Below are 22570 nucleotides of genomic sequence, written 5' to 3'. Positions count from 1 at the left end.
TGATGGGAATTTCCCTGTGCAGATGCACAGTGATCCTTTGTTCATGTTGTGCCTTTGCAAACACATTGCCTTTAAAAATGACATCAACTTACTGCCTGTTGACTGATTCCTTCCTCATCTGATTCGCATCAATTACTTCCTTGTGGAAATCTAATTGATCAAAATATGAGCTTTTGAATGCCTATTTTAGCACTTTTGTAGTCCCTATATCACCAATGCACTCTTTCAAATTGATTTTAAATTGTTGACAGCGTATAATAACCCCCAGATGTAGCTCCCATCTCACCTGTCAAAGAGGAAATATTAAGGCCTTGGGCGTGTATATTTCTCTTGCTTCATTATTTACTGGTGGAGTGCCTTTTAGTTTTCTCCCCTTTGGTTATTTCTGTGCTGTGTAATAAATCATAATCTCCTCCCCTAAAAGCCATGGTGAAAACAGTCAACATTTTTCTTTCACATAACTGTAGCCCTTCTTGATGGTTAGAATGCATTTGTCAACAAATTGGTTTCACAGCCCTAAAGTTGTACATCAAGTTGGCCCAAAATATTTCAGAAATGTTATGACTCAAATTGTAAACCAGAACATTGATTAATCAAACTTATATTATTGATAGATGTAGCTGACAGTTTTTTTTTTTTTTTTTTTTTTTTTTTATAAATGATTTACTGCTGTGGATCAGCTCCAGTATGTGTGTATTTGTGCTGGGAATAAGTTGCTTATTTTTCATAAGGAATAAACATGCTTCATTCATCTGTATCAGCCTCTTTTTCTCAGCTTCTCAACGCTGGTTTCATCTACAGAATCTAGTTCATAGTTTCAGTGATAACTTGGCCTCGGTAGTGTCTGGCTGCTTGTCTTTTTACGAACTCAGAGTGCGGCTTTAATTCATTAAAGTTTCTCTCTCTTGAAGTTGAGGTATGAATAAAATTCTGTCCTTCAAACAGTCCTACGAGCTAGCTCCTGTACTGGAGAGCCTCCAGTAGCAGTTGTGTTTCTAGTGCAGCTGCAATGAGGTGTGCTGATGAAATAGAAATCTTCATCAATCATCATAGGTGGCCAGTTATGGTGCCAGCGCATTGGAAATAAAGGAAATGTGTTGCTTGATAGTGTTCAACAGTCATAAAGGGAAAAGTCTATCATAGAGGAAAAAGGAGAGGGACTTTCTCACGTTTCAAGAAGAAAATAAAATAGTTTAGTTGCTGTGTCTTGCAGTTGTCAATTATGTTGCTTTTTGCCTTCTTGCTGTTTTAATTTTTACAAGGGTTACAGCTATTAATATTTCCGCCAGGAGAGCATGCTATCACTTCTGTGAGTGCATCCGTGAGTAATTGTGCACCACTGTGTCCACTGCAAATCTCGCATTCTGCTGTAGCAAACTGCATAATATTTCGGGGTGGCCACTGCATTCACTGTCTCCCAGCTACTACTTTGTGGACAGAGACAAAACACACATTTTATATCATATTTACTGGAAATGTTTACAATATAGCCAAAGCAGGTGGGAAACGTTTGGCGATCTCCCTCCAGCTAGCTGCCACCTTGTTAAGGTTTTTGTAGTGAAATGAGGAGGTGCCGTATAAATAACTTCTCATTTTAAGTTCATCAATCAGCGGTTACTCGTTTATAATGGGGCTTTTAAAGTGATGGACACCATAAATAGAAACATGGCTTCTCACAATCAGTTCAACTCAAAACGCTGCACCACGCTGTGCAGTGCTGGGGTTATTTTTAGTTTAAAGTGGGTTTTTTTCTGTGTTTATTGCAGTCAGTTGATATAACTTTTTTAAATATAAAAACTTAAATTTTTATATAGACTTAACCCTGCTTTCATAACATAATTTGCCACACTGCCTTTAGTTAGTACCCCTATGTACTGAATTGGGAATCGAATTTGAATCGGAAATCGTCTTAAATCAAGAATCGTTTTTGAATAAAATCATGACCCAGAGAATCAAAATGGAATCGTAAATACTAAGATTCACAACCCTAGACCTGAGACACAGTTATTCTTTTTTTTATTGATATCAACATTCACATGTAATGTGAAAAAAAATAGACTTGAACTAAATAATTGTTTCATGTCACGGTCACAACCCTGAGGCGGAACTGAGATGGAGCTGTTATGGAGCTGAGATGCACGTCTCCACGGAGCCGGTGTAGACATCTGTGTAGATTAAAATAAGAAACGTGTGAGTGAAGAAACACGCCTGACACACTTGCGGTCTAGACAGGGGGTTAATTGTGGGTTGCATTCATCACTCACACAATTCAGCAGCAGTTGTTGCAGGAACACCTGGCGGAAATCAGCTCTCTATTGAGTGCACCTTTCTAGTTTCAGCTGTATTTAGTCTTTGCTTTGTGTGTTTGGCTATTGTATTTCCTGTGTTTTATTTCTATTTAAACTGTAGCCGGTGTGCCGTCTTGGCTAGCTCTCCCCCCAAAAAGAGATTACTATCTCAACGGACTTCCTGGATGAGTAAAAGCAATAGAAAGAAAGGCCTCAATTGATCCACATGGCTTTGTTAGCCTAATTAAGATTACAGAGCCAAAGAGCGTTTCGTGCTATTACATTTTCCATTCAGAGAAGCTCGAGCTAGGTTAGTTGGTGTTAAACAGCCCTTCAGAGAGCATCTCTTCATGTGGCTTCTTTTTTCTGTAGCATTTGGCAGTCAGTGCAAACCTATGTCTGAATTTTTACTCCATTCCTTTATTCAATTTCGAAACAATCTTTACTATTTTAGAAGTTTTATCAATTATTTTTTTCCAAATGAATGGACCAGACGCATCCAATCTGTTGCATGTTTGGTATTTAGACACTATATGACTTCTTCTTGGGCTGCACGGTGGTGTAGTGGTTAGCACTGTCGCCTCACAGCAAGAGGGGCCCGGGTTCAATTACTGGGCCGGAAAACCTTCTGTGTGGAGTTTGCATGTTCTCCCCGTGTCAGCGTGGGTTCTCTCCGGGTTCTCCGGCTTCCTCCCACAGTCCAAAGACATGCAGCTTAGGTTAATTGATGACTCTAAAATTGCCCGTAGGTGTGGATGTGAGTGTGAATGGTTGTCTGTCTCTATATGTCAGCCCTGCCACAGACTGGTGACCTGTCCAGGGTGAACCCTGCCTTCACCCATTGACAGCTGGGATCGGCTCCAGCACCCCCGCGACCCTTAACTGGATAAGCGGTTACGGAAGATGGATGGATGGATGGATGGATGACTTCTTCTTACTCTAATCTCCTATTGCTTTTTCTCTTGCAGTCTGAAATGAGGTTGAGAATATTTCATTTTTTTTTTTACGAACCTGTCCACAAGCAAAAATTAATTATTCTCTGATGCACTTGTGATTTTGATCGGGCTGACAAATCCGAACAATGCCTTCAAGTTTTCACTACAATATTGCGTCCCCGGTGTCAAGCTGTCAGTTGAAGACGTTTCTGTTGCGACCATCTGATGTCACTACAACTAACCATTCAGCAGCACGTCATGGCTGCTAACACTTCTTAGAAGTCGACACACGTAACCCGCTTATCGTACAATGTAAGAAATGTTTTGTGTTAAGTATAATGGACGGCTGAGGCTTACAATATGCAGCTTAGACTGATGGAAACTGAGCCAGGTGTGGCTATAGAAATATGATACCGTGGTCTAACGTGATCTCCCTTTTTACTTGACATTTTGGTTAACGGTGCACAAATACATAGATCCCCAGGAATTTGGACAAGTATATGGGGGGGGTCGGTCTAACATTACCACCAGCTCCCTAATGCCCTGTATGACATTTTATGAGCACATTGGCAAGTACCAATGTTAAAAGACTGCAGTGAGATGAGGATTTAAGAGGTATTCAGTGAAGTGTGCTTCACTTTGTGCCTCTTAAGTAAAGCAATGAGCTCTGTGGACATTACCATACTTGCAGCACAGTAGATCACCTCTCAGAAAAGTGTCTTCACATTCATTTTTTATAGTAGATTAGCATAAAATAAGCACCCCGTAGTATAAAATGTTATTTATTTTAATAGAATTTCCATCTACCCATCCCTTTTAAACAAGTATTTTAAGAGTTAATGAACACATTATCTTCAGAGCAGACCTTGACTGTGAAATTAATTAGACAACATAAAATCCCTATGAGGCATAAAACTACATTTAACGCATAACTATAGGGTAGTGCTCAGCTGAAAGCTGGAAAATGGGTTACTTCAAGGCAACAAATTAATAATGTCAGCACTTTTCAGATGCACTGGTGATAATATAACCTCAGGACTTGGACGCACTTATTGAGCTGCCACATGGGTAAACAAGTTAACTTTGTTACACTTAATGACAAATTGTATATGTGATGACTTTTAACAGTACTCTCTTATTATTGCCTCTTTAACAACTCACTTTAATCTGCTCTTTAGATTGCAATATGTTCAAAACTCACAGCCATTGAAAGCATCACTATTTTGCCATAGCATAATGTACAAGGAAAGAATAGAATACAGAAAAATTATGTATAGCTGAACATGTTAATACATTTAATGACAAACTTCCTCTGTTGGCAGAAAGGAGCACATACTGTAGGACTGGTTTATTTTTCTTTTACTCAGTGTGTTAACATGCACAGATTTTCAATTTGACTGTTACCAGATTAAGAAATACTCCAGTTATTATAACTGATTATAGTAAAGTTGAAGCCCAGTTGACAAACTTGCTTGTCTATGACAAGTATTGGAAATAAGGGCTTCTGTGCTGATTCTTTTGGACATGTTTTCTTCCAGACAGCAGAGCTAAAGTGTGCAGGGTAAAAACTCAAGGCCTTTGGTCCAACTGATTCTTAATAATAGAATTTCAATTTCAGAGAATTGCAATCAAAATATATATATATTTAAAAACATGGCATTCTCTAATACTATTTCAACTTCTTTCTCTAAATATAATAATATTTTCCCCAAAACTATTACTTAATTCTCACAATACTGTTATTTTCCTCTCAATATTTTAAGCTTAAGTTTGTCATTTAAGGAATTCTTTCTTGAAAGTACATCTTTACATTCTTAAAATATGACTATTCTCTATTTCTTTTCCTTTTTCTACTGATCTAATACCACCTCTAATACTCTTGTCATACTCGTCAGTAACTTGATGGGACAATATAAAATGGAGAAATTGCTTTCAACTTTTCACCAAGCATTTCAAGCAGCAGGACTTGGGTTATTGTGCTTTGTACATCAACCAAAGCAAACAGCAGCATCAAGATCCCGAAACAAGATATTCCTCTTAACTTGTGCTAACAGAAGGGTTGTACCTGCAGGCTAATACCCACATCCTTCCAGAGAGTAACCCACCTATCATGTATATTTTTGGAAATTCATCAGCTGTGATCCATGTGCTTTATTTCAACCTTTAACTTCATTTGGACACACACAGTAATTGGGTTGTTGAGTGCATGTTAACATACTGATTGAGTATTGCCAATACAAATGTACAGAAATTTGAATATTTGAAATTCAACATTTGCTTTTAAAGATTGAGTCCCTGAAGTAAAAAAAAAAAAAAAAAAAAAAAGTCAAGGGTATAGTGTCAAGATGCATTTGCTGCTTGGCAATTTCTATCGCTCATCAACTGAGTACATATTTGAAGCGAAGAAAGTATGCATCCCAACTGCAGTTTGTAAGATTACATGGCCTCTGTTCAAAGTTCACATGATTTTCATGTTGAATTGTATGGGTGCCTCGGTTGGACTGGCCTCCTCTGGTTCCTCTTTACGTGGCACATATTCAACCTCTATACTTGGCTTTATATTTTGTTTCCCTCGACTCCAGAGGAATAATATTACAAGACAGAAGAGGACCACTCCGAGGAAAGAGATAAATCCCATGGTGGTTGCGATGATCAGGGTCTTCACATCAAACGGAAATTGAACTGTGGTCCGGGTCACATTCGCACCTTCGTCGCTGGGCTGGTTTGAAATGAAGGCAAATGTCTTGTTCGGCTGGTGGGGCCAATTGGGGGAGTAGCTATGCACAAAAAGATGAGCAGCTTTGGTGTCATTGCCCGCTGCGTTGCTTGCAATGCACAAGTAGGTGCCGTTGTCTTGGATTTGGGCGTAACGCACCTCCAGCGTGCCCTCGTTAGACACAGAAAGTCTTGACCCCGCAGTTTTGGTAGTGATGTAGTCCTTCTTAGGGGACAGCCACATTATCACAGGAACCGGATCACCCTCAGCTTGGCAAGTGAAATGAACCGTGGTTCCTTCATCTACATGGCTTTCTTGGACCTTATAATCCATGATCTTTGATTTCTGGCAGATGAAATAGTCAGAAGGGAGAATGTCCGGGAAGTCCTTGAACTCTTTTCCTTGAACGACCTCGGGTGAAGCGCACATGGGCTGTTGTCTGTTGAAGTTGAGCCTCCACCGCCGACGGAAGACCCAGAGCAAGCGACAGTCGCAGGCCAGCGGGTTGTCATACAGCGCCAGAGTCTCCAGGTTCCCCACTGAGTGGAAGACGGACTCCTCTATGGTGCTCAGGCTGTTGCTGGATACGTTGAGTACACGGAGGTGGTTGAGTCCTCGGAAAGAGTAGGGCTCGATGGCAGCTAATCTCCCACCAGCCAAATGAAAGGCCTGAAGCTTCTGGAGATTGAACAGTTTGTTCCCTTCCACGGTTTGAATGGGATTGAAAGACAGATTCAAAAAGCGGAGATATCTGAGGTGACTGATGGCTTGGTAGGGTATGACAGCCAGATTACAGTTTGTGATGGACAATGATGTGAGGTTGAGTCCAAACAAGCATTTTGCGGTCATGGTAACCAGGGCAGGCATTTGGGAAATCTCCAGCACTCTGAGCCGATACAGCCTCTTAAAGGAGTAATCCCTCATGACAGTGACGTTGAGATAGCGTAGGCGAAGTGACAGCAGGTTATGCAGATGGCTAAGGGCATCCGTGGGCACCGAGGCCAGATTGCATCCCTCAATGTTGAGGCTTTCAAGGTTGCTGAGGCCATGAAATGATCGGGAGGAGATGAATACCAGGTCGTTGTCTCCAACCTCCAGTGCCCTCAGGTTGTACAGCTCCTGGAACATATAGTCGAGCAGAATGACAATTTTGTTCTCGCTTATATCCAGCTGGGTGAGGTTGGTCAGGCCCGTGAACACCCCCAGCTGGATGAGCTTGAGCTGGTTGTTGCGCAAACCTAGAGTTCGAAGGTTCATAAGGTTGCCAAAAGCCCCGGGCTCGATGGATGAAATTGTGTTCTCGTTAAGCTGCAGCTCCTCCAGCTGAGGGTAATTAATGAACTCCTCGGTCCCCAGAGATTTCAGGCGGTTCTTGCTGAGGTCCAGCAGCTTTGTTTCAGTGGGTATGCCCTCGGGAAGAGCTGCCAGTCTCCGCCGGTGGCACACGACGGAGCGCTCCTGACCGTTGCAGTCGCATTTGGAGGGGCAACCGGTGGTGGATCCGGAAAGGACGGTGCCGAGCATGAGGATCAGGATGGGCTGCCAGCATGCCACCAAGTAGCTGTGCCCTCCTGCCTCCCCGGACACCATCCTACTGCTTACCTGTGGAGACAGGGGAAAAGAGGGTGGTTAGAAAGGAGTGGTGGTACATATAAATGGCAATGGCAATATCTTATTAACAGATGAAAATGACTTCCATGTCATCAGTTTCTAAGATGAGAAAATTGCACCAAACAGACTCCCTTTCAGCCCATGATCACGTTTTGTCTTTTATATAAATGTGTGAATGACTAATGGGTGTCCTTGATTCCCCTTGAGCAAACACAATGACAGCTTTCAGGAAGCAAAAGCTGCAGTATGTCTTTTCACTAACATGGTTTCCGTTTGTTGAGATATCTGCCTAGATATGTCCGCCCAAATAATAATAAACCGTTATCTGATACTAATGAGTCTTCCCAAGATACAGGCACGGTTTTGCCTATTTTTCTTATGAGCTGAATACATTTCTTACATCATGAAACCATCTATTTTTAGAACATTTTCAAAGTCAGAGGGAATCAGAATTTCTGCTTTTATCTGCACACCTTCACAAAGCAATAAGCCTTTCCTTGCATACCATTTCATTATGGCGACTTTCCCTCACAAGTAATGAAATCAGCCAATCAATGAAAGGACTCGGTCACACGATATAACCACCCTGCTGGGCTTCTGACTTCTGAGCATACTGAAAACAATTACTGCCAATATCAGTGACACATTGTCTCCGCTTATACAGACTGTTTTTTTTAATTAGTAGCCAAAAAAAATTGCCCTGGTGTAAATGGCTCCCTGAAATATTTGCAAACTTAACGCATCCCATGCCACTGCTGAGCGGGCTGACCTTGCGGTGACATAAAACAGAGATTGCTGCCAAGCGGTGATAAACGGAGAGAGGCCGATTGTCAGAGGACTTTAAACCCCCTATTTGATTTTGACTCAGGGGAACTTTAACCTGCTAAAACCTTCAAGCTCTGCTTCTCACATCAATCACGCCATTCAAGTCGAAGCTATATCGGGGTCGGACACACTGTTAGACCAGCCTCATGCAAACTAAGAGAAATGTGATTTGTTTCTATTTTGGCATTTTTTTTTTTATCTGATCAAAACATGTATCTAGAATCCCGACGCAAAAACATTGGTGCGATGTGATAAAGTATTATATTGCTTTACAACAGGGAAATAATTAAATTCCACATCATCATATCATTAAACAATAATCAGTGATGGAAAGATTTGTTTCTTTTTAGATTTCAAAGAGGAGATTCCATTATGAGAGTATAACAGTCTCTGTGAGAACGTTTCTCATGCTTTCATATGTGGGCGCTGAATAGGCAGCGCGTATTCTGTCTGTTACTCACTCTCCACAAAAAAAACGTTTTTGGTGAGAGCGCCTCAAATTATTGCTCTAGTGCTTTTTTAGAAACCTCTTTGGCTGTCTAAAAAAACTATATTGAATTCGATAGCATAGCTCGGACTGATTATGCTTTTTACTGCACAAACACAAATTAAACATCACTTTCGGTGAATTAAATCCGTGCGACTGGAGCAGTTTGGATTGTGGTCTGAGTAGTTCCAATGGAAGCGGTAATTGCAGCCTCCATCTTCACTTCCTCCAGCACTGATCATTACTGTTGGCTGCATATGTCAGACACGTCGGGGTGTCAATCGGGTGTGTAAATAGCACATTGTAGAAAAAGCAGATTGTCAGAATGAAAGCTTAAGTGTCCATCGGTAGCTCCTCGGCGAACTCCCACTCCAGTCTGTCTCGCACTAATTACATGAATTTGCAGATGGATGGCATGGAGACATTTACAATGGGATGGCAAAATATTTTCTATTTTCACATTTAACTTTGATGTGACAGATTACTACACCTTTTGAGTGTAATAAAATATTATACCAAAAGTGGAAAACGGGCGACACATTTTATCAGTTTGACTCGGATTGCAATTTTTTTTTTTATCTCGTCAAGTCAGCCATATGACTGAAGATGAGACTCACTGATGTCCTTTGCTAATCGAAAAAACAAGCCAAAGCAAATGCGGTGGTGATTTTCTCACCAGGGTACCATGCATGATTTATGATTCAGAGTGTAGTCAGGGCAGCGGGACTATCAGTGTAATCTGGCCTCACGGCTCAGTTCTCCTCGCTGTATCACCACTTTGTTTTGACCTCGGGCTGAAATTCTGAAAAAGAGAGAGCTGGCAAATAACCTCTCAATTACTACCTTACATACAAAGATTTTTAGACGTTATATATAAAGATTGGCATTTAAAGCCTTTGAATTGAAATTAAATTCAATCTTAGCCCTTGATCCTTCGTTCCACGTATTCTTTGTCCCCACCCTGATTCCCCCCACCCTTTCCATTTCTTTTTGTGATGGTTCTGTACAGTGAAAGGCATTTGAGTGAAGAAGCCCTTTTTTCTCCCCTGTCCTGCTTTGACCGCTTGCATTCTCTCCGTGGACCTCACACCCTGTCATAGTCTTCTCTCAAAAGCATGTCTCCGCTGACCATTAGTCTCCATATTGTCTCTCAACCCGTTCTCGCTTCCTAAGCGTCACATAAAGGCAGCTCGGTCAGTGCTCCTCGCCGTCTGACGTCGACCATAGACTGTATCTAAGAAGTGGACGTAGTTTTTGCAGCTAATGAACTGAAGGTAACCATATTTGGAATGCGGAGGAGTGACGTAGAGATATACGTCTCTGGTAACGGCAGCGACCTGTCAATCACATTAGCCTCGCCCTAAAGCATACTCTGCTTTATGGTCTATTTGACTTTATATAGACCATAATTTACTAAATGAACATCATGCTGTATTGAAGAAGACTTGAAACTAGAGATTGAGACCATAAACTCATGTTTACAATGTTTACTGAGGGAATAAATCAAGAGAGAAGTAGAGTCATTTTCTCATAGACTTCTATACAACCAGACTTCTTTTTTAAAACAGAAGAGTCGCCCCCTGCTGGTCAGTAGAGAGAATGCAAGTGCTCATTGGCTTAACTAGGCAGAACTGGAGGTTGGCGCCTGACACCGACACACGTTTAGCGTTTGTATGCGACTCAGCCATGGTCACGTCAGTAGTTAGCCACGTGATTCGTAATCGTTAGTCATGTGATTCACGTGAGTCGCCAGTAAGGTGACCCGTTTCTCAATCGTCAGTGAAGAAAAAAAACATCAACCAAAGCTCTTTTCCAAAACCTAACTAACTGGTTGTGTTGCCTAAGCCAAACTTCCTTCAAAGACTGAAGTTTATTTTGAAAAGACACTACACATGTAACAAGCGTATAGCGACACACTAGAGGGGTACGTAGACAACATAGTTTCAAGCTTCATACCACTAACCGAGCTGCGTTTTTTGATGAACCGGCATGAAAATATGCTGTGGATTATAAACTGTTAATGTTTCATAATGTTTTCCTGAAATGCTTTCAATACCTTTCATCAAAAAAAGACCTAAAGTATCGTTTCAAGTGTTTCTGCTGGCTCGATTGTGTTTTCTCCGCGGACATTACATTACAGTCATTTAGCAGACGCTTTTATCCAAAGCGACTTACAGTCAGTAGTATATTACATATCATTCACCCATTCACACACTGATGACAGGCTACCATGCAAGGTGCCACCATCAGACTCTAACTAACATTCATGCAACATCCAGTCCACACCGATGGCAAGCCTTCAGGAGCAACTTGGGGTTAAGTGTCTTGCCCAAGGACACATCGACTGCCGAAGCCGGGTATCGAACCACCGACCCTCTGATTGGAGAACTACCTTGCTCTCCACTACGCCACAGCTACTTGGCAGGACCTCTCACCCTCTAACAATCTTCTCTCAAAAGCATCTCTCAGCTCACCATAAGTCTCGTGTTGCCTTCACTGCCTCTCCTCTCACGATGGCGTTGTGGTTTGATTCAGTGCAAACCAAAGAGAGGTTAGAGCTGCTAATGGGTCAGTGGATTTCTGCAGGCAGAAAGCAGACAAATGAGCGACAGGCATCAGTGTATTTATGCCCTTTGGTTGTCTTTAAGTACGCTGGTTGTGCTGAATAATGTCTGGAGGACTACTGAGATATTTACATCAGAAAAGGAACTGTTAACTGTACTGTACTTGTCTACCATGTCCCTGTGGGATAGCTTCAACTTGTGACAGCTGTCTTGATTCATCAATGCAGCTTGAGTTCTGAGAGTATTTCCCTTGGTACGTTAAATAATTTAGCATTTTGTTTTGCTTGATGTGCATGCAGTTTGGGCACCGATGATTTGATTTCTGTTTTTGATTTCCTTTTCATTGCTGACAAATGCTGCTTATTGGCATTCAAATATGACCCAACTTTTGTAGCATGGTTTATTATATAACATCAGAGTTAAGGTCCTTTTTCATAGGGCTGGTGCAATAATTCAATCTGATAATTTATCGTATTTCAATGGAATCGTACCGGGATGAAATATCGGATACAAAATTCTGTCCAAATTGCTAGCACATAACTCAAACTTATCTGGAAATCTAATAATTTTGCTCTAAAGTTCTTAATTAAATCAGAATAAACTCCTAACATTTTTCAAATATTTAATACACAAAAATATACATGAATAGATTTTTGCTTTTTAGATGTAGACTATATACTGGATTATCAAAAGAAAATTGATATTTAATGTTATCATGTTATTAAATTACTTAGGTATAGAAGATTTTGGCCATATTGTCCAGCCCTACTTTTCATGAAGGTTTTACGTAGAGACATTGAAACCTTTCTGAATTCCCCTCCCCTTTGGGATCAATAAAGGCTCATCTTATCAATATTTTTCGTTAGAACAGATGTTATACAAGGCTACAAACTATTCCTTTTTTTTTATTAATGGTGTGAAAAATAATTTCACAAACTCTGAAGTTAGTGTAAACCATCAAAAGTTCTGACCGTTATCCGTTTGCTTTTTTAGAGTCATCTATTGCGGTTATTTGTTAAAATATATTTTTAAAGATTGTGTTTTTATTTATTAATATTGAACAAATCTTGGCATTAATATATATTACAGTCTAATAAGAGCTTGTGTTAGTGTTATCTATACTATACTACAAGTTTTTCACACAACTGCAGTTTTCTTGCCAAAAATTCAATTTTGTAAGATTACATTTGAACACATCCTGATCTCATTTTAATTTACCTTTGCCCAATACTAATTTTTACTTAATCAAATCGTGTTACAACTATGATCCGGTACCCCACAACTTATCAATAAAGGTTCATCTTTAATTTCTGATTGTGTTCCTTCAAAATTGACTCTCTCTAATTCTAGCTTCCATTTTCTTCATTAGTCTTGAACAACATTCTAATTAGCACCTCTCTTACACATGGCTTTTTGCTGGCAAACAATTCCCAAACGGCTTTTCATTTATGTTTAGAGAATAGAGGATGAAACAAAAAAGGGAGCTAAAGCCAACAAAAAAACAAGTAAAAAGGATTTAAATAGATGAAGATTGCCTCAAATCATATGTTTGTGTTCAACCGACAAATTAAAGGCAAACATTTAAAAGTCCAAAAGCAAACAAACAAGAAAACCTTGCGGGCTGCATGAAAGTGACAATGTTTGTGGGACAAATCTCTTTTAGGAGACTTTACTGCAGTATGTGATGTCTAAACAGAAGATGTTTTCTGTGCTTTTTGGTGCATACTTTAATCATCAACATTGTATCTGAAAATCCAAATTAGGTGTTTACATCTAGCCTCAAATTGCATCATGATTAGCATGGGACATATTTAGATGGAAGCCAGATCTCTAGCACGTGCAGATCTTTACACTCAACAGCTTAACACCGACAGCTGTTATATCATAAAAACACAATGACCCGCAATACAGATCAAATACCTGCAGGGTGAATGTATAAACACTTTAGAACCGCACTGCCAGCTAATCTACATCCTCCAGAGGAACCAAGCAGTGAGATATGAGAAATCCCATGAAAACAAATCCTCCATGGAAGCTTTACATAAAGGTAACAACCCTCTACAAACCTAAAAAGAAACGACATTGGCCTGACGCTCCACCATGCCAGGATCAAATGATTCGAGAAGGCATGCATGGGAACGACTCCTGTTGAGATGCAGAAACACACCGGCATGGGGTCAGCAAACTCCAGCTCTTTCATTTTTTTTGACAGCAGTATCCTCTCTCTAGCTGAGCTATGAGCCAGAAAGACATACACATTTACCTCCAAAGTAACCGCACAAAACCAACCTTTACTTATTTCGAAAGGTGATTGTGTCAAGAGGGATTATAGGAGTCTAAATAATTCTACAGCTCACTGTGGAGGACGAACACATGCACAGAAGCTTCTTTCTGGAGGAACGTTCATGCAAAATTATTTTTTTTTAGTCTATATTGAATTACCTGTGTCCGTTTGTATGTCTCCGTAACACACAGTCAATTCTCATACAATTGTTCTCTGACAGCCAAACAATTTCAAAAAATGTACACCAGTATTCAGAGCATTTATTTCATTGAAACTAGCTTTCTACAGTGATTTTTTTATATATATTTTTTTGGACCTCCCTAACCCTCATCCTACCAACATATTCTACATACAAGGAATACCGACAGGAAAAAAACAACAACCATCATAGCAAAATGTTAACTTACTTCTTCTGAAAACATTATTATTCATGAAACTAATGTCATCTGAAAGTTGAAGATCATTTGCAAAACGGAAATAGACAGCAAACAGTAGAAAATCCCCTGATGTGGTGTGATACTTTACATTAACACCCATTGCGAACATGTTATCTCTCTTTTCTATTTTTGAAAAATTGGAATAATAGAATAAAGCACCAGTGATCCCGAGAGTGAACTCACAAAGCTCTGTACCACTGTGTTAGGAATTATGATCAAAGAATCATAAAATTGTTCATAAAATGATATTAGAATAACAAAAGACAGGGAGAGGAGTCAAGGGGACGGATTCAACTGGATCTACTTGTTCACCAACCAGCTGTTTGGACATAAAAACGATCAAAATTGCACAAGTATTAACCAAAATCTTAAAGGGACAGCTAACCACCAAAATCAAAAATATATTATTCCTCTTAAGCTATTTATCAGTCTACATTGTTTTTGTGTGTGTAGCATAAAGTTGGAGATATTTGACGTAGAGATGTCAGCCTTCTCTCCAATGTAATGGAACTATATCGGCTTGTGGTGCTCAAAGGGCCCAAAAAAACCCCCATGACCTATTATCACCATACGTAGCTTACTCACATCAAAAGGATCCAGATTGATAAATTGCACTTTGTATATATGTGTATTATTATGGGCTGAACTGTCCCTTTAAGGTGATGTGGAGCAGAAGGTCTGTGAGCGGATTAAAAAACCAAACATAAAGGCTTCTTATCCCATTATCCAAATTCAGGCGGGACATTGGAGCTTTGGCATTCTTTCCGGATAGTTTTCAGTCTGACAGGTGACACTGAAGATTAATGGTCTCGGAGATGCCCCGGGGGACACGGAGCAGTTGATCATAGAAGCCTGGTCTCTACCTCCACTATCACAGTGGTTAATGGAACTGAAAACAACAGTCTCCATTAGGCTGTCCATTTGACTCTGTCTGTCTCAAAGCACCTTTAATGCGATCTGACCAACACAGCATTTATCCAGTTGACAGGAATCATGAATGGTAGTGGTGGATGCCAAGAAGGTAATATAATATGTATTTAATCCAAAATCTAATGAAAACAAAACAAAAAACGATGAGGGCCGTCATGTGGAAAGCTGTTTCTGTTTCTTTTTTTTCATTGCGCAGTATTTCTCTCATTCCTCTGAGCTTTTTAAAACCCATTTCTCTGCTGCATCTTTCACTCCTGTAGTGGAATACTTCCTCATGTTCAGATTGCAGACTGTGTAACACACCTCCAGAAGGACCGGCGCTATGTTCAAAGGCATCCCAAGGGTGCTGGCCAATAGCAAAGTCAGTATGAACTGCATCCTCCTCACGTGTTCATGCTCCAAACTACTGATCTGGAAATAACCAGCATCAGGATCAGAACGGGCCCTCTCATCTCCTGTGTGCTCAGTGGACGAGACTAATCATATTTCATCCTCCATCTTTTGGAGTGCACCTGAAATGCTTCTTTTTTTTTGAGACACTGATAAGTCTGTGTGCCCAGGTCAGCCGTCTCTTGTAATTTCAATAATCATGTCTTTTTCATTCATTCAGGCATTTGGACATTTCACAGCAGGGTGTAAAATGATGATGATGGCTGGGTTCCATTTAGCTGCTCCAGTTTTAGGGTATTATGCATTCAGGTGTAACAACAGCTTTTCCTGTTGTTACGAATCAAAATGTCTGCTGTGGAAAAAGAGCGCTTCATGTTTCCCTGGAATAACAACTCTAGATAGAGGATCTGATGTGGATCACAGCAACAAGAAACTTGACGAGACTTGCTATCGGTGCAACAAGGGCAACTTTTGGTTCCATACGCTACAAACAAAAGGAAAACAGGCAATTCTTCTCCAGTACATCTGGCTTTATTAAGGTCACCTCATGTTTTAGGTTAGATTGCCTTCATCACGGTGGTTGGATGTGTTTTAATTAAGATGGATTTGTCTGCATTCTCAAAGTTCCCAAATTGTCAATATGCCAACAGAACAAACATTTAGAGAGCACATACGTCTGAACTCTGTGCCGTGCGGACTCTTAATCCATGCATTTTAAAATGTCTAATCCTTATGGTCTTTATCTTTTTGAGAACAATCAATAAAGTATGTTAGCATCTCAGAAATGAAGAACTGGAGCGCTGTCAAAACACTTTGTTTGCAAAGAAAAGAAAAATCATTATAAAACATCACAGTCAACAAACAAAGTTGCAGTTTGGAGTCGATGGCTTGAGGCATATAGGAAAACAAAAGGGGGAAATCCAAAGCACTCGAGAGTTTAGAGCTGACACCTACGTATCCCGCCCTGAAGACGACTCCTGCTGAAACACGTGGGTGTCAGCCATGCTTGAATAAAAATTTTGCACTACAAGGAGGATGAGATATGAAAATGGGCTGAAAATCACATATGAGAGCATTTGTAATTACTTTGTGGTGTGTCTTGGTGTAGATGGCTCTGCATTGAAACATGCTGCTGGTCGGACTCTGCATGCAAGAAACATGTCAACAGTGTTTTTGTAATAAATGGTAGACAAAAGTCCGCACAGAAAGTTGAATTTTATAAATATTAGTATGACCAACCGGTCATGTCTATCTGGCTTCTGGCTTTTGCCACATTGGTGGTTCTTTATTGAATTAATTTGTAATCCAAGGTTAAACATGCAGTGTTTACCCCTTCTGGCATTGAGAGTAATGACAAAAACACTATTGTCATTTGCTTTTTGTCCGGCTGGTCCCAAACAGCCAGATAAGACAGATGGAGCTTCATCCGAAAGCTCCAACTAGGTTTATAGATATCTGCTTATAATGTGTAACCACCGTTAGAATTTCTGTAGTTTGATCAGAATAAATATGAAATGTAGGTTTAGCATGACGTATCCTATTATATTGATTTGTATCCTATCCTTTCATACTATCACTTGGTTGATTACTTTGGTGAATTACTATGTGTTTGACTTATCTTAAATGTTTCTCAAGGGAATGGCAGCAGGATGGGTTTCATTGAGAATGGTCCCACTCGAGGGGGCAAACAAAACAATACATTGAAACATTGCAAATTCTCAATTAAGATTTTGAGATTGTATTTTTTAAGAGTCCTTGAATCAACAAATGAAAACAGTTTTGCAGATTTGATACTTTTGTTACTAAAATTCAAGCTGTATTTAGTCATTTTGAGCTAGAGATCCAGAAAACCAACTTTCTAACAAAGACACAGCCTTTAAGTGCTTTGGTGTTCTCGTGAATAATGTGTTGGACCTTCGTTCGGCAAGGTGAGAAATGTTCCAACAATCACTTCCCCTTTAGCCGTTGTTGGGTCTTGCAGCTACTGGAAATAAAATGTCTCTTTGGCTTCCTAGATGTTGGTCGGTCTTTTGCCAAGCACTCCACTCTAAAAGACTATTACTACTCCACTTTTTCACACTGGGCAGGCAGCGTACAATCAGTGTGTGGGAGCTTTTGAGCTAGAAGCTTTTGAGCTGGGAGCAGCTGCCCACGGTTTTACATTGGGAGGTCAGTGAGAGCCAGAGGGACTCAACCAGTCGGGCTTTGGTGATCCAAACCAATAAAGTGGAAGATGCTTAAAGCTGCTCAGAGCTGCAGACTGGGGCTATTCATTCAGCAGCATTTATAACCCTTTTAAGGAGGCATTTGATTTAATGTGGATTCAGAAAACATTGCTTAATGGAGTTTTTAATTGCCATCAATGGACGTTTTCATTTTACATTGCCTTAGATTATTCATTATTGTTATATTGAACTTTAATTTAAAATGCTGTGGTATTTTCATCATGATGGACTCACTAACAGCATCGGATCCATGACAGGGATCGAAATGATCCTGATCCTCATTAAACTATTGGAAGAACAGGGCCTGGAATAAACCTGGCAGTTTATTTAACCTGTTATAAAGCCAAACAGTTTAGATCTGTTTCCTGGTTCATTGACAAAGTCTTAAAAGCGATACTACAAAAGAGGCTCCTGTCTTCATTAACACCCATTTCTCTTGGAAGTCGAGTAGGATCAGCTTGAAGTTACACAAACCTTTATTCCCTCCTCGCCATCAGGGATTAGCAGATGTTTTGGACTGCGGTTGAGAAGAAAGAGCTAAATGCCGTGCTAAAGGGAATTTTACGTCAGACAAGCTCCTTACAGCCCTCAATAAAAAGCTCAATGGGAGATTTTGAGAGGTTTTCACACCAAATCATTTAGCCAATAATCACCGGCTACAGTACAAATATGAAATTGAAGTGCTTTTGACTTTTTTTTCTTACTGGTACAAGGAAACTAAACCATTCATTTCAATAGAGTGTTCAAATTGTTTTCTACAACTTGTTGGCCGATGCATTCTTTTAAAGGAATGCATCGGCCCTGGTGTTGATAAAGAAATGAAAAATGGCATGAAGATTCCAGAGGCTTGATTACTTACTGCCCCACGACTTAGACTTTTGTGAATTTAGAAAGACGGAGCAATAAACCATCACGTCTTTTCTTTCAAGTGAAAGGAAGCAGACCACCGGTGTCAGTTGTATTATAAATACCGACCAAACAAAATGACGAGATGTATGGAAAGAGAAAAGACTCCATGCAAGATTTCCACTGTGTGTGTGTGTGTGTATCATATAAGCTCTGCTATGCTAGAGCTTGACTCCAGCTGGGAGCACACACAAGAGGCAACCTCACTCCTCCTTCCTCCCAGCCCCCCTGACTGCCTCATATTTTTGCATAAAGCTGTTATTATTAAATTTAAATGAGGGAGGCTGCCTGCTGCCAAGCTGCGGGACTGTGACCTTCTCAATGCATTTGTAGAACGCAAATTTGAGTATCCTGTGACAGATCTGAATCCATCTGTCAGCTCGCGGTCCGGCAGACACGCCATGAACAACGTGCTATGTCAGTCCTCACCACCATCACTCTCACCGTCTCCTTCTCAAGGTGGCTGATGTTACCCATCATGTGGCAGCATCTGGATTCCAGATGGACGTTGTTTCAGAGAACGCTTTAATAGTAACACCCTGGATGTTTTTCTGGCCACATTTTCTACATGGCTCCTTTCTGGGGCATCGCAAATGAACTGTTATATGCAGGAGTAGTGCCCTGATTGTAGCTGTAAATAACACGCGCTATTATTACAGCCCGGAATCACACAGCAGGCAAATAGACCATAAGAGAACATACAACGGCTTCAGATGGAGGTGATTATTCATTCTGTATATTTCGCCGTGTATCCATTCACATATTTTCATGTGCATTTTTAAGTAGCGCATTAGAAAAGCAAAATGGAAATGGCAGAATTTGATAAAAAGAAAACTTTGGCTTTGTTGAAAAATTGTCGAAGAGCTAAATTAATCATGGAAACCCCATCGCTGAATAAATTCTGATGTAGCAAATATGACTGATCAGCTGTTTCTACTGTCGGCGTCCTCCTGGATATTCCCATAAAGTGCGAAAGGCTTGTTATCATCTCCACCAGATGAAACCAATAGTAGCTGACATGAAAGAACAACTCAAACTTGCCCAATGGAAACAAATTCCTGAAGACCTCACTCCGTTTTTCTATCGTAGATGAGTCAAATGGCCAAAAAAGCGACTTCTTTTGTTTCTGGTTTGGCAACCTCTACATCTTCTACTGTGTTTACTGGCAGATTACAGATACTATTAGGATAAAGCACTAACTTCTGATGAAACTCCCAGTAGCTGAGTTCATTCCCTCCAAACCAGTTGATGGAAACCTGCCTTATTTGTATTTTTTTTTTCACATTTCCAATTCTTTTAAAATTAGCTTGACAATCGATTATAAAATACAACTGTAGTGAACTCTGGAACAAAACAATCTGCTTTCATGTGAATGTACTTATTTAGTTTGTCTCGCACAAAAGCTGTTGATTGTAACTTCCACTAACATGGGATTTGTCAGCTCGGCTATTATTCCCTTTGAACTGGGAGTAAAACTACAATCCTTCTGTAAACACATCACCTTGTCTTTGGTGATGATCCCCATTTGATCCTACTGCGAGAAAATTGGCTAGTGTTCAGTATTATGTAGCCCCGTACGTCACAGAACATTTAGCATATGACAGCATGTAACAAAGCACTGTGAAGAAAAAAAAAATGAACATAAGCTGCTGTTTTGTTTGTAATGGAATAGACTGGAGTATAGGATCCACAGTATTGCATGTGTATCTTAATCATTTTACGAGCATTAACATATTTATGAATAGCTGTTAAAATGATTATCCACATTTCATCAGTTGTTACATTTGAATAGAATCGAGATAGATCAGCTCACTAACAGAACCCTTTGAGCTTTTCTTTTCCCCCGAGATGACGTTGAGTTCACACACAGTGTGCTTATTATTTTTCATGCATACACTATCTATGAGGAGCATATAGATAAGAACCTCTCAGGGTCCTATAGCTCACTCTGCTTCCACGTCAGTAGACAATTTTAATAGATCAGCATGGACTGGCACGCACAAACACAACTTCATGTTATTCTAATTCTGTTAGTCACCTAGCAGCCTCAGACTGTGTGTGTGTGTGGGGGGGTGATGTGCCTTTATAGAGGTTCTTAAACAAAAGGCATTTCAACTAAGAGCATCTCAAAGCATGTTTGCCATTTTACCCCATTAGGCTACGTGTATATGCAGCTGTATGTCGTTTTTTTGTGCAAAACACAAGCGATTGCAAAGTGTAGATGTAATATAATCTACTTAACCTCAACCATAGTAAACATGCAGCCACAGCTGGCAGCTGTTTTCAGTATTAAAAAAAAAAAAAAAAAAAAAGCTTACTGGATTGTGTCCAGCTGGTGAACATAAAGTAGCATTTAGCAGCTAAAGTGGCAGAATATATAAGAGCTAAACGGAGCTAGAAACATATGAATATTGGATTTATATTCATCCGGGGCATAAACAATAATACTCCAGTTGATTGCATGTTGCTCCGCATCCGCTGACTGTCAGTGATGTGATTGTTTGTTTATTTAGATCCTCATTAGCTAACTGAAAAAAAATATCGTTTGATGCAAGTTGAATGTTGCGGAAACGAATTACTGCAACACATATTTACATCTTTATATATCGTATGTTGTTCAGTCTTGATTACAGACGTGATATGTGCATTAATGTTGCATATTGCAAACAAACTCATCCTGACAGTGTGTGCAGAGAGTTGACAAACAGTTTGTCCCGGAAACAACGAGTTAGCTTGAGTCACGCGTTTGTTCACCAGATGTTTTTTTTGGGGGGGGAAATTCCAGTCATAATCATGCTTGTTTCAGTCCGTGGAATTATTGCGTGGAGTGCTTTGGAGTGGCAGATGTGCACAGACAGTGACACGCATTAATAACCACCGATGAGAAGAAAAAAAAATTGATTCCAATCAGCTGTCATAACCTGATTTCAGGGCCCCAATTAGGAGCTTTGTCTCGCTCACAAAGCCGCGACGTGAAGAGCAGACCCTTCACTCAGAGGCCGTCAGGGGTCTCTGGCTCTCAGACGTTGTTAGTGCGCTGCTGAAGCCGGAGACTCATCGCTGTCTGCCCGCTGAAGCGTCGCAGCCATGATTATGGGAAAAAAAAAAAAAAAAAAGTCAAGCTTTGGAAAATGAAACTATGAGAGATTGTTTATTCAGCCTGCATACATGATCATCGGGCATCAATCCCCAACGCCCACCCTCCTCCATCACCGCCTCCAACACCCAGTCCATCTAACCTGTGGCAAACCAAGAACACCTGCATGGGATCCTTAATAACCATAGCCAACAGGAAACATTTAAAAAATAACAAAACGCCTGCTGAGAATGGGGAAAAAAAGTGTGAGTCTGGATGAGTTCAGTTGCATTTTGAAGGAACATGAATGTTAATGAGGGCAGATTAGGAAACAACGACAACCACCCTGGCACTCCTGGGAACACACACTCTCCTGCTCAGCCTCACACCTTTTCAGCTGTGATACAAAAAAAAAAAAACCAGGCAGGTGTGTTTGCAAAGCATCCCTGCACACACACAATGCAATACTATACAAACACACTTAAGCCACATACTGTACATTCAGACGTTGCACACATCATCAAACCCCGGATTGCACAGCGGAATGAAAGCCCATCTGGATGACAAAGCACAAATAAGATCTGGAGCCCTCCTCAGTGAGTTATTGCCCCCCACCACCACCACCACCACCACCACCACCGCCACCTCTCTTTCAGTCCCTTCCATTTGCCCCACCATACACAATTTCATCCCTGGCATCAATTCTCTCCCCGGCGATCCCCGGCGCCACCACTGCACCATAATAAATCTGATCCAGCGCTCCTCAGCCGCTCAAAGCCCACCATAGAGACGGAGCACTTACCAGGACTGTCATGCAGAGAATTCTAATTCAGGCAGCTCCATGTTGCCAAGGAAATTCAAAATGCCTCCGAAAAGCACGGAGGCAGGGGGATGCG

General features: G+C 40.5%; 1 protein-coding gene across 1 annotated transcript; it reads right to left on the bottom strand.

Annotated features, from left to right (window-relative positions):
- Nucleotides 1–5590: 5590 nt before the first annotated feature.
- Nucleotides 5591–22551, bottom strand: lingo1b (leucine rich repeat and Ig domain containing 1b). The gene is made up of 2 exons (XM_054619164.1): nt 22477–22551; nt 5591–7541 (listed from the first exon to the last, which is right to left on the bottom strand). The coding sequence occupies exons 1-2, from the start codon at nt 22486–22488 to the stop codon at nt 5682–5684; spliced, it is 1872 nt and encodes a 623-aa protein (XP_054475139.1). The 5' UTR covers nt 22489–22551; the 3' UTR covers nt 5591–5681.
- Between the last annotated feature and the right edge of the window lie 19 nt (nt 22552–22570).

This window comes from Anoplopoma fimbria, chromosome 2, assembly GCF_027596085.1.
Source record: "Anoplopoma fimbria isolate UVic2021 breed Golden Eagle Sablefish chromosome 2, Afim_UVic_2022, whole genome shotgun sequence".
NCBI classification, from domain to species: Eukaryota; Metazoa; Chordata; class Actinopteri; order Perciformes; family Anoplopomatidae; genus Anoplopoma; species Anoplopoma fimbria.
The sequence above is the reverse complement of the archived record's forward strand: the minus strand, read 5'-3'. Positions and strand labels throughout refer to the sequence as shown.